Here is a 12082-nt window from a genome sequence, read left to right on the forward strand (position 1 = left end):
CCTTTAAGAGTCCATACTGAAATCAAAGGACCCTTCAGCACTGAAGCTCCTGGAAACAAAGAGCTGGTCAAGGGGAAATGTTTGTATGTACAATTTATTAGTAGTTGTGATATTTATTACATGATACTATTAATCCTCATGGTATCTTAATCAAGGGCTTCAGTTAGACTACATCTAATAAAAAGGAACTTGTAATGAAGACTACAGGACAGTGCTGGCTATTACAAATTATGTCTTTTTGATCACTTGAAATCATATTCCTTTCAGCTTTGCCCAATTAGTCTTAATTCTGCCCTTTGGAGCAAGATATTAACCCTTCTGCTCCTTCTATGACATATCCAAATATGTGAACACTTTGAAAGCAAATTTCACCTTACACTTTATTCTGACAAACTTTAAAAAAGTGTACAGTTATATTTAATTTAATTTCAGGATTTGTGAGACTTCTTTAATTTGACTTGAATAATTTTTAAGCAATGCTGACCTTCTTCCCTGAATGCTGAATACTTTCTAATAACCAAAGTGAACTGAGACTTTTCTATAAATTTACAAGTTTTAATATACAATCTACATGAAAAGGAAAGTTATATTTATAAATGAAAAAATTTTTAGTCAAATAGATTACTTACATATGTATTATATAGAGTATATAAACAAAATCACACATAGGAGTTCCCGTCGTGGCGCAGTGGTTAACGAATCCGACTAGGAACCATGAGGTTGTGGGTTCGATCCCTGGCCTTGCTCAGTGGGTTAACGATCTGGCGTTGCCGTGAGCTGTGGTGTAGGTCACAGACGTGGCTCGGATCCTGCGTTGCTGTGGCTCTGGTGTAGGCTGGTGGCTCCAGCTCCGATTCAACCCTAGCCTGGGAACCTCCATATGCCGCGGGAGCGGCCCAAAGAAATAGCAAAAAGACAAAAAAAAAAAAAAAAAAAAAAAAACAACCAAAAAACAAAAAAAACCACACATAAATAAAATTATTTGTTGTTGTTGTTGTTCTTGGTATACATACTGGATTCTCAGTTTTCTTCCAGTCGCAAGAATAGTTTTGGTGAAAAATACTTGTACTGTAGGAATAAGGAAATGAGGATTCTTTTTTTTAGTACATACTTGTGAGTCTTTTTTTTTTTTGGCTGCAACTGAAGCATGTGGAAGTTACTGGGCCAGGGATCGAACCTGCACCACAGCAGCAGCCTGAGCCACTGCAGCAAACAATGCTGTATCCTTAATCCACTGCCCCACGAGGGAGCTCTGGAAGTGAGAATTTTTTATTCACAGCTGTTGATTGCTAGGCAAAACCTAACAGAAAGGTACCAAAAATAACTGAAAACTCAGCAGAACCAGGTTTCATGGAATTGGAACATGGCTTAAAATTGATGTCCTAGAGGTGCCTCAGGAAGTTTGTGGATCTTTACAATTAACCATTTATTAACATTAGGCTAGGAGCTGGACTTAAAGGAAATAAAACTTGCATCGTAATCTAGTACGTGTGTATGTATAAAAAGGCTGAAGTAAAATTTTTATGGAGCAGTTCTTAACCCTTATATGTGTGATGAACTCTATTATTTTTTCCTTCTATCTGATTAAAAAGTCTGATTATAATCCACTAAATTGATTTTATGATCTACAAATGGGTCACAAACTGTTGTTTGGAAAACATCAGCCTGTCAGCTCCATAAAGTCAGGACCATTTTGTTTTGTTTTCCTTGCTGCATACCCGCAGGCATAGGTACAGAGCCCGACTTGTAGTAGGCTTAAGGAGTGGATGGATTAGCATGAACTTACAATTCTTACTTTTTTGTGTGTTGTCTCCTCCTTTAATACCACCTTTACCCTGCTGTCTGCCTACTGGACCTCATAGCTTCAGCTTACTCATAACTTAACAATAGTTTGTTCATGGCTTAGTGTGTGATTCTTCAGCCTGTGCTCTCATTGCAAAGTGCCATATTCTCTTTATGTCTCCTAGTTTTCTTTTCTCTTCTCTTCTCTTTTCTTTCTTTTTTCTGGCCACATGCATGGTGTATGGCAGTTCCAGGGCCAGAGATCGAATCCAAGCCACAGCTGTGACCTATATCACAGCTGCAGCAATGCTGAATCCTGAACCCACTGTGCTGGGCTGGGGATTTAACCCGCACCTCAGCAACAACCCAAGCTGCTGCAGAGACAATGCTGGATCCTTAACCCACTGTGCTACAGTGGAAACTCCCCTAGTTCATTTTCTTAAGGAGAGGGCATCTGGTGTTTCCAGCCTGGCTGAGTTTGGGCAGAGAGAGGCCTTTGTTGTCCAGATGTCCTTTACCTGCTGACCCTGATCTTGTCAGCCTTGTTGAGGGAGATGAGGGCGGTGGGGGCGGGGGAGAGCGGGCAGCCGGAGGAATCAGGAAAGAAATCTGAAGTAAAGATTATGAAAGTATCTCATAAGGGGATGCGAGCAAGCCAGGCTATGTAGTAGAAATGTCCAGTTCAATAACAAAAATATGTTGATGAGGAGAAATCTTTGTGGGCCTTTGATGTATAAGATATTGTGGTCATGTGTTGTGAGGACTAGAGAAATAAAAATATACGTTATTTGGTTAGGCTATTCTGGTTATAAAAAACAAAGATTCACTTAGAGCACCTTAAGGACAATAGAGGGTTTTTTTTTGTTGTTTTTTTTTGTTTTTGAGTTTTTTTTTGGTCTTTTTTTAGAGCCACATTCGTGGCATAGGAGGTTCCCAGACTAGGCCTACCCCACAGCCACAGCAATTCCAGATCCAATCCAAGTCTGTGACCTACACCACCGCTCACAGCAATGCCTGATCCTTAACCCAATGAGCAAGGCCAGGGATCACCCCACATCCTCATGAGTACTAGTCGGGTTCTTAACTCACTGAACCCCAATAGGAACTCCCCCCGCCATCTTTTTTTTTTTTAATCTCTTCTCTTTGGACTCAAGCACAGCACAAGTTCTTGACCAGAATTGGATTTTGTTGGGGGCGGGGGCAGTCAGGTGTTCATTCTTGTTCTGAGTGAGGATCTAGTTAGAGAGTAGGGAGGATGGGCACATGGGAGGGAGGGAAGGGGAAAGTGTGAGAGCAAGGAAGAGAATTAATATGAATATTTAAGTGTGTTGGAAGTGCTAAATGGGTTTCTTTTGCATGGCTTTGAGTGTATTTTACCTCTGGAGTTCAGGGTCCTTGCCCTTAAGTTATGCAATCTGATTAGCAAAATATCACAGTACACTAGAAAAATGTACGTAGTACATTCAAATGACTGAAATAATTTCATAGGGGTTCAAAGACCCATCTGTGGGGATAATACTGAAAAAAGCTTTTCTTTTTCAGTCTGACCCATTGGCACTCTCTCTTCATAATATGAGGAAATTGGTACAGAAAATGGGACGTACTGTAGATAATACTCTTTTGCATATGCGCATATTTGTATGCTGTGCGCTGTTCTCCCAGGGGACAGCCTCTAAACTCTTCCTCACCCCTCCTCCACATACATATACACAACTGTATGTGGCCTTGCTTTCAGTATAGGAGTTACTGCCTCCTTTAGTGAGAGTCAAGAGGTAACTTGATAAAAGTCTTAAAGTGGGGAGGAAATGAAGAGGAAGGAGAGAAGGGAAGGATAGAGGGAGATATAAACTAGTGTTGATTATAAACTAGTGTTAGTTTCCTGATAATAATTTGTGATTGTAAGAAAATGTACATGTATCTGGCATATACACAGTAGAAAAGTATTAACTTTAAAGGTATTAATTGTGACAAAGTAAATTAATATATTAATTAGAGTATATTAAAAATTACTCTTTCTTTTAATGAAAAATTCTTATTTTCCTATGATTAGCTGTTGATTCAGTTGAACTTTCTTCAGTGAGATCTCTTCTATAGTTTTTAATAGAAACCGCATATATCTTTGTATGTGTAGGTATGTGAGATTTTGACAACCAGCCTAAGATAAAGTTAAATATCACTTCATACCAATATTATATCTTTTGAATCAGCCTATAAGGGTATATACCTCCTTTTATCCATGAGTACATGTCTCTAAATAGAAACTTTGCAGAAAGCTATAGGGAGAATTTAATATTTAAAGAAATGCTTCTATAGAGTGAAAAAATTTACAAAGAAAATCAAAATCCTGTTTGATTATAAAACCAAATTTTATAAGTTGAATTCCTTAAAGTAAGATCTGCTTATAATTTAAAATGATGATTTTTTTTTTTTTTGGTTGTATATATTCTTAGTGATTCTTGTTTGAACTTTTATAGGAATCCATGGGAAAGAGCTATGATGGGAGAGCTTATGTTATCACTGGCATGTGGAATCCCAATGCACCAATATTTCTGGCACTTAATGAAGAAACCCCAAAAGGTGAATTTTCTTAAAAGATTACTTATTATTTGCTTTAAAATTTCCATTATGGACACTTGTTTTGCCCTGCTTAAAAAAAACCTGCTGCTCATTTTAAATGGAGTCTTCCTATTTTTTCATATTTTATGCCTCTATGGAGAAAATCTCCATTGAGAAGAAGCCTCCTCAAAGATATGTGAATTAATTTTATCACACCTTGTAGAAAGTATTTGGGCTTTGTGTTTCATATGTCATTACAGGTAAAGAAATGATGTAAGAATACAAAAGAAATGATGAAAGCAAGAATTTTTGTTTATATTTTATAAGTAGCTTAACTTTTTTCTTTATATTATGGATTACTTATATTTTTTCATTTGCTAATTATTCACTCCAGTCTTTTGACCTTTGGGAACTTAGTAATGTATATTTAGGATTTCATTTGTGGCAAATATTTTTTTCCAAGTTGTTTACCTTTTCATTTTGTCTAATATGTGTGGTGTTAAACAGAATTTATAAATGGTAAATAGTCATATTTGTCATTTTTCCCCATTGTATTTATTTTTATTTTCACTTTATCCAGATATCTGTTAATTGTCCATGTGTTTTTCCCTTCCTCCATTGTCTGCCTTTAAACTAAAATTCAGTTTTATCTCATGAGTTGTAATCTTATACTAAATGTTTTGCTGTGATTAAACCAATAATTTATATTGAGAAAATAATGGATCAGCTTGTTTGATCTTTTTTAATGCTCTTTAGGGCTACACCCGAGGCACATGGATGTTCCCAGGCTAGGGGTTGAATTGGAGCTGTAGCTACTGGCCTATGCCACAGGCACAGCAACACAGATTCCAAGCCTCATCTGCGACCTATACCACAGCTCAAGGCAATGCCGGATCCTTAACCCACTGAGCGAGGCCAGGGATTGAACCTGTGTCCTCATGGATGCTAGTCAGAGGAGCATGATAACTGCTGAGCCATGATGGGAACTCCAGCTTTTTTGATCTTTAGTTTTATATTATTTAGTTTATACCCACAGTAGACTTTTGGTTAAAGACAGGAGCCTTAGTGAAGACTGATATGGAAATTTAGTACATTAATGAAGAACATTAAGTGATAATTATTCTTGAATTTCCTTAGCAAGAGTATTTGCCAGTCCTATAAATTGCATGCATTTGATCACATATCAAGCTCTTTCAAAATGAGAGCTAAAAAGAGAAAAATAATCATGACTATGTAAAATTTAGCTTTTCACATATTAGGAATAAATAATTTTTGCACTTGCAGTTTGTTATTTCTGGATACAGGCTTGTGAATACCAGTCTGTAAACTTCTTTATAATCATTCAGAAAATCAACATAAAAATGGAAAAAATAAACCAGTTGATAATTTTGAGGAATAAAACATAGACATTTCAAATAATATCTTACAAAAGCAGTTTTTATCCAAAGCACATATTTTTTTTTTTTTTGTCTTTTGTCTCTCTTTTTTGTTGTTGTTGTTGTTGCTATTTCTTGGGCCGCTCCCACGGCATATGGAGGTTCCCAGGCTAGGGGTCGAATCGGAGGTGTAGCCACCAGCCTATGCCAGAGCCACAGCAACGCGGGATCCGAGCCGTGTCTGCAACCTACACCACAGCTCACGGCAACGCCGGATCGTTAACCCACTGAGCAAGGCCAGGGATCGAACCCGCAACCTCATGGTTCCTAGTCAGATTAGTTAACCACTGTGCCACGACGGGAACTCCCAAAGCACATATTTTTAATGTAGCACATAGTTCAGTTTCATTTTGTATTTTAATACCTATTTGGTCTTAATTAAAAATAATGCATTTAAAGATTTATTTGTTCAATTAGAAGAAACTACATAATACTATATTACAATAATATTTAAAATCATTTCCTATGCCATACAAGAATGTTGACCTAATTTTTAAAAATTTAAAATGATGTCTTTGAAATTATAAATTACTCAGAGGTTTCATTAGTGAAAAACTATGGAAGTTGAAGCCTTGGGAGATGAAATGTCTTGGATCTGTTCACTTCATCAAGTTGTCTATTTGTGTTTGGTGTTATTCTCTCTTACTCCTCTACATTACTCCCCTGAGACTTTAAGGTCCTTTAGGTCAACTACAGTGTTGAATCCTAGTTTCTCTTGAGTTGGCATTTTTGTTGAATTTGATGATATTAGAAGTGTAGATTATTAGTATCTATGTGTAATGATTAAAAAGACACTATTGAAAATTTCTTCTAATGGTAGACTTGGTTATTTGAACCTGAGAACTAAAAATGGTAGACAAAATAAATTTTAAAAATATTTTTTTAAAAAATGAAGAAATAACAAAATGATATGGAATAAATCATAGTTTCAAAAACCCCAATGAGGAGTTAGTTCCCTTCTTGGCTCAGCAGTTAAGAACCTGACTAGTATCCATGGATGTGGGTTCTATCCCTGGCCTCACTCAGTGGATTAAGGATCTGGCATTGCTAGGTGGTAGTATAGGCTTGGATCTGGAGTTGCTGTGGCTGTGGCATAGGCTGGCAACTACAGCTCCAATTTGACCCCTAGCCTGGGGAACTTCCATATGCTGAGGGTGTGGCCCTCAAAAAAATAAGAGAACAAAACCCAAAAAAACCCAATGAAGTTCAAGCAGGGTAAATAAAATATAAATGAAATCTATTTTAACCTATCATAGAGAAACTAAAGAAAACCAATAGATACTGGCCTAGAAGATTCTAGACTCAAATTAAAGGAAGGCTATGACCAAGTAAACATTTTAAATAGTAACAGGAATTTTGACTGATAACGGTATACCGTTGTCTAAAAGCACTTGATAGGATTCATATATATATATTACGTATATATATATATGGACACACACAATCTCTTATATATCATCTATGTATAATATACAGTATACACATGTAAATTGTAAATTGTACAAAGCTGTTTCATTAGTGTTTTGGTCAGTTATTTTCCTGAGGGTTAATGTATATCTATTAGAGACAATGAAAATACTGACAAATCTCCAGGGACTTCTCTTAAAGCATACAGTATTGAAATAGTTGCTTTAATAACATTTTCTCAAACAAATTTTACATAGTTAAGGTTGAGCATTTCTTCTGATTTGACAGTCCTTTCCATACAATTCATCAAACAAACCTAAAAATTTTTAGTATCTCTTTTTGTAAGATGAGTTTGTCATTTTCCAGAGTTCCTTTTGGGGAAATCTGGAAGATAGTGTAAAAGACATTCTGTCACCTTTCTATACAGTAGAAATTAACACAACATTGTAAATCAGCAATACTTCAATAAGATGGATTTTTAAAAGACATTCTAAAATTTTGATTTTATTTATTTTTTATATTAAGTATCTGATTTTGGGGAGGAAAAATTAAAGTTGACAGAGGAGATTCGGACATTTGATTAAGATGGGACTGGGAATGTTGAGAAATGTACTTGGGATACTTGGGTACTTATTTAATCAAAGTGACAGTAAAACATTTAAAATTAAACATGGAGGGTAATATGATTGTAAAGAACTTCAGCTCTTTAACTTTGTTTTCTTAATTAATCAAGTAGTAATGAAGCCAGCATAAAACACAAAATTTCTACTACAGATAAAAGAGTGTACATGACTGTAGCCGTGGATATGGTCGTCACAGAGGTGGTGGAGCCTGTCCGCTTTCTCCTGGAGACAGTTGTGCGTGTGTACCCTGCAAACGAGCGATTTTGGTATTTCAGCAGGAAGACTTTCACGGAGACTTTTTTCATGAGGTTGAAACAGGTAGGACCTTTTTTGTTCTTTTCATATAACATATTTTTTCTTTAATGCCCACATAATTCCTTAAGTAGCAATAAAAGGCAAAAGAATTCCTCAAATAATCAAATGATATTTAGTGTCAACCAATAGAGTATTTGAAAATCCATATGGAGGTAATGTAAGTTAAAAAAAAAATGTAGGAGTTCTTGTTGTGGCTTGGTGGTTAATGAACCCAACTAGCAGCCATGAGAATGCGGGTTTGATCCCTGGCCTTGCTCAGGGGGTTAGGGATCCGTGTTGCCGTGAGCTGTGGTGTAGGTTGCAGATGCAGCTCGGATCTAGTGTTGTTACAGCTGTGGTGTAGGCCAGCGGCTACAGCTCTGATTCGACTCCTAGCCTGGGAACCTCCATATGGTTGGGTGTGGCCCTAAAATGACAAAAAACAAAAACAAAAACAAAAAACAACTGTAATAATTATGTTGACATTTTTTTAAAGAGACCTGAAATGTGTACCTGTAAAGTATCAACATACTTAGTAGAAATAATGAATCTATATCTAAAACAACTTTTCAATCATATAAACCAAAAGGAAAGGGCACAGAAATACTGTATTTTTAAAAAGTTATAATAAAGTCCAAATAATACCTAGTTGTTATCATTTTTCTACATATGTTAGTATATCAATGTATTGTTAATAAGGTTATGCAATTATTTTTATATTAAATAAATAAAATTAGGCTTTCTCTGACATCCTTAAAATAGGCAATGTTAGGTAAACATATTTTTTGTTTTATAATGAAGGAAGAAGGTAACAGTGAAAAATAATTTGAATTCTAATAGTGTCTCTTTTATGAAATCAGAGTAAAATATACTATTTGAATATTGGAAATTCTTTATATCCTCTCTCCCAAGTTTAAAAATGCTTATTGCTTCAAATACTGCAGTATGTGGAATGTAATATGCTATAAGCAAGCATCAGTGTGGCGAACAAATACAGAAGCCTCTGAACCATTTTCATATTTAAAAAACTTGTCAGTGCTCATTAGGCTTTATATACTAGATGGTTTGAAATTGTTGTGATTTTTATCTTTCATAAAATTGTTGGAGCTGTGGTTTGACATAGCTTTTACTACTGTGTAGACTGTTTTCTTTAGTTTTTGTAGCATATTTTGATGAAGATTATATAAACAGTATTTAAAATTAAGTCTTCCAAGCATCTTTTTGTATTTTATTATGAGATATTTTTCTCCCCTCTTTCTTTTCTTTTTTTGGTAGCTTAATTGTTAGCATCTATCAAATAATTCATTTGTCATTTTGAGCCAAAAGATTATTCACAGTTGCACAAAAGTGAATAAAGGAGCAGTATACAAAGTGGTTGTTATCATTCTAGTGACACTTAATAAATTATTATGCCATGAATTTTTCCTCGAGACGATAAAAAGTTAGCTTACTCAAGCGTACTCAAGATAAACATGAATACTATAATTTACACATCTCTATAAATTTAATAATATACATATGACTGGATTTTTATTATTAAATGTTACTTTCATATTTTAAAACTGCTGATGTTGAGTGACTGAATGCTAAGTACCATGAGATAAGTAATCTAGTTTATTTTAATTTCATGAGATAAGTATACTAATTTCTTTTTCTTTCTTACTTTTTTTTTTTTTTTTTTTTAGTCTTTTTGCCATTTCTTGGGCCGCTCTTGCGGCATATGGAGATTCCCAGGCTAGGGGTCTAATCAGAGCTGTAGCTACTGGCCTATGCCAGAGCCACAGCAATGCGGGATCCGAGCCGTGTCTGCGACCTGTACCACAGCTCACGGCAGCACCGGATCCTTAACCCACTGAGCAAGGCCAGGGATCGAACCCGCAACCTCATGGTTCCTAGTCGGATTCGTTAACCACTGAGCCACGACGGGAACTCATCTAATTTCTTAATAAAACATTAAAAGTACTGTGTGAGGCCATTTCATGTGAATTAAAAAGATTAAATTAGATACACTTGTAGTATTCAACTCCACTAAATGTGAGACTGATTAAATAAATATCAAATAAGGCAATGTTTCTAATTTTAGTGGTATAATTCAATTTCTTTAGTAGGTGTTATATTAAAGTTTATTATTTTTATTCTTGAATCATCTTTGATGATTTGTGTTTTTCAAGGAGTCTTCAGTTTAATCAAGGATGTTCAATTTATGGCTTAAAATATTGCCTTTTTCTTTTTAATGTCTTTCGGATCTGTTTTTATTTCTTTCTTTTTAGGGCCACATGCGCAGAATGTGAAAGTTTCCAATTTAGGGGTCAAATTGGAGCTGCAACTGCCAGCCTAGAGCACAGCTACAGCAGCACCAGATCTGAGCTGCATCTGTGACCTATACTGCAACTCAAAGCAATATCGTATCCTTAACCCCTTGAGTGGGCCCAGGGATGGAACCCCCATCCTCATGGATACTAGTTGGGTTCATTACCACTGAGTTGCAACGGAAACTCCCGATCTGTTTTCATTTCTGATTTTGTTAACTTAAATATTCTCCCTTGTCTTTTTTATTAGCCTAGGTTTATTAAGTTTATTGATTTTATTCTCCTTCAAAGAACCAGATTTCGTGGTTCTGGCGTAGGCTGGCGGCTGCAGCTCTGATTCAACCCCTAGCCTGGGAACCTCCATGTGCTGCATGAGTGGCCCAAGAAATGGCAAAAAGACAAAAAACAAAAAACAAGACAAAAAAACAACCAGGAGTTCCCGTCGTGGCGTAGTGGTTAACGAATCCGACTAGGAACCATGAGGTGGCGGGTTCGATCCCTGCCCTTGCTCAGTGGGTTAAAGATCTGCCGTTGCCGTGAGCTGTGGCTCGGATCTGGCATTGCTGTGGCTCTGGCGTAGGCCGGTGGCTACAGCTCCGATTCGACCCCTAGCCCGGGAACCTCCATGTGCTGTGGGAGCGGCCCAAAGAAATAGCAAAAAAACAAACAACCAAAAAAAAAACAACCAGATTTGGGGTTCATTGATTTCTTTGTTGCTGTTATGTTTTATCTTCTCATTCCTTTTGTTTTCCTTTTTATTTCCTTTCATTTTTTTCTGCTTTGGATTTAACTCATTTTTTCTAGTTTCTTTATGTGAAGTAGGTCACTGATGTTTTTAAAAAAAATTTTTTCCGTGATATCTTTTTAAGATATTATCTTTTTTATTTTTAAGGTTACAACTTTCCTTCTAACCACTGCTTTAACTGTACCCATTAAAACTTGATATTTTGTGGGCTCATTCAATTTTCTAATTTTGTCTGTTATTTCTTTTGTGACATATGGGTTGTTTAGAAGTGTATTGTTTCATTTCTAAGTATGTGTGAATTTTCTAGATATCTTTCTGATACTGACAGTTTTGTTTCATTTTGATCAGAGAACATATTCTATATGATTTGAATCCTTTTAAGTTTTTGAGACTTACTTTATGACCCAATTATATGGTCTGTTTTGGTGAATGTTCCAAGAGTACTTATAAAGAATGTGTATCTGCCTTTGCTGAGTGGAATTTTCTATAAATGTCAATATGTTAAATTCTGTGATAAGGTTTTTCTGTGGTTTGTACTCAGTATTCTGTATTTTCAAGGAGATCTCTCCATTCTTGTTGGAAGAATAATATGAACTTCTGTAACTATTACTATGAGCAGCAGTAATGATAACAGCCATTATTTAAAAAGAATGGACATTCTCAGAACAACTCAGTTGAAGTGTAGGTACCATTATCATCTCCATTTTTCAGATAGGTAGTTAGGCACAGGAAGGTAGTTATTAGGTAACAGGAATTAAACCTAAGTAGTTTGGCTCTCCAACTTGTACATAAGCATAATTGTTTATGAGAAAGTGAAAATATGCTAGCTGTAACACTAAAATTAATATTTTTTTCCTGAAAAATTTTCCACATGAGTACTGGTCATTTTCGCTGTATTTCACTTCAGCTTGTTTTTCTTCACATCATCTC

At 35.8% G+C, this 12082-nt stretch overlaps 1 protein-coding gene across 3 annotated transcripts in view; it reads left to right on the forward strand.

Annotated features, from left to right (window-relative positions):
* RABGAP1L (RAB GTPase activating protein 1 like) overlaps positions 1 to 12082 on the forward strand; it is a 657995-nt gene that overhangs the window by 125865 nt on the left and 520048 nt on the right. For all 3 annotated transcript variants that reach the window (NM_001444343.1, XM_084974329.1, XM_013989628.3), the window contains 2 exon segments: positions 4257 to 4359; positions 7956 to 8122. In NM_001444343.1, coding sequence (NP_001431272.1) covers positions 4257 to 4359; positions 7956 to 8122 — 270 coding nt within the window.

This window comes from Sus scrofa, chromosome 9 (genome assembly GCF_054392235.1).
Source record: "Sus scrofa isolate SSC_HxYL_T2T_F1_AM1 chromosome 9, Sscrofa_HxYL_maternal_Yorkshire_Landrace_v2.0, whole genome shotgun sequence".
NCBI classification, from domain to species: Eukaryota; Metazoa; Chordata; class Mammalia; order Artiodactyla; family Suidae; genus Sus; species Sus scrofa.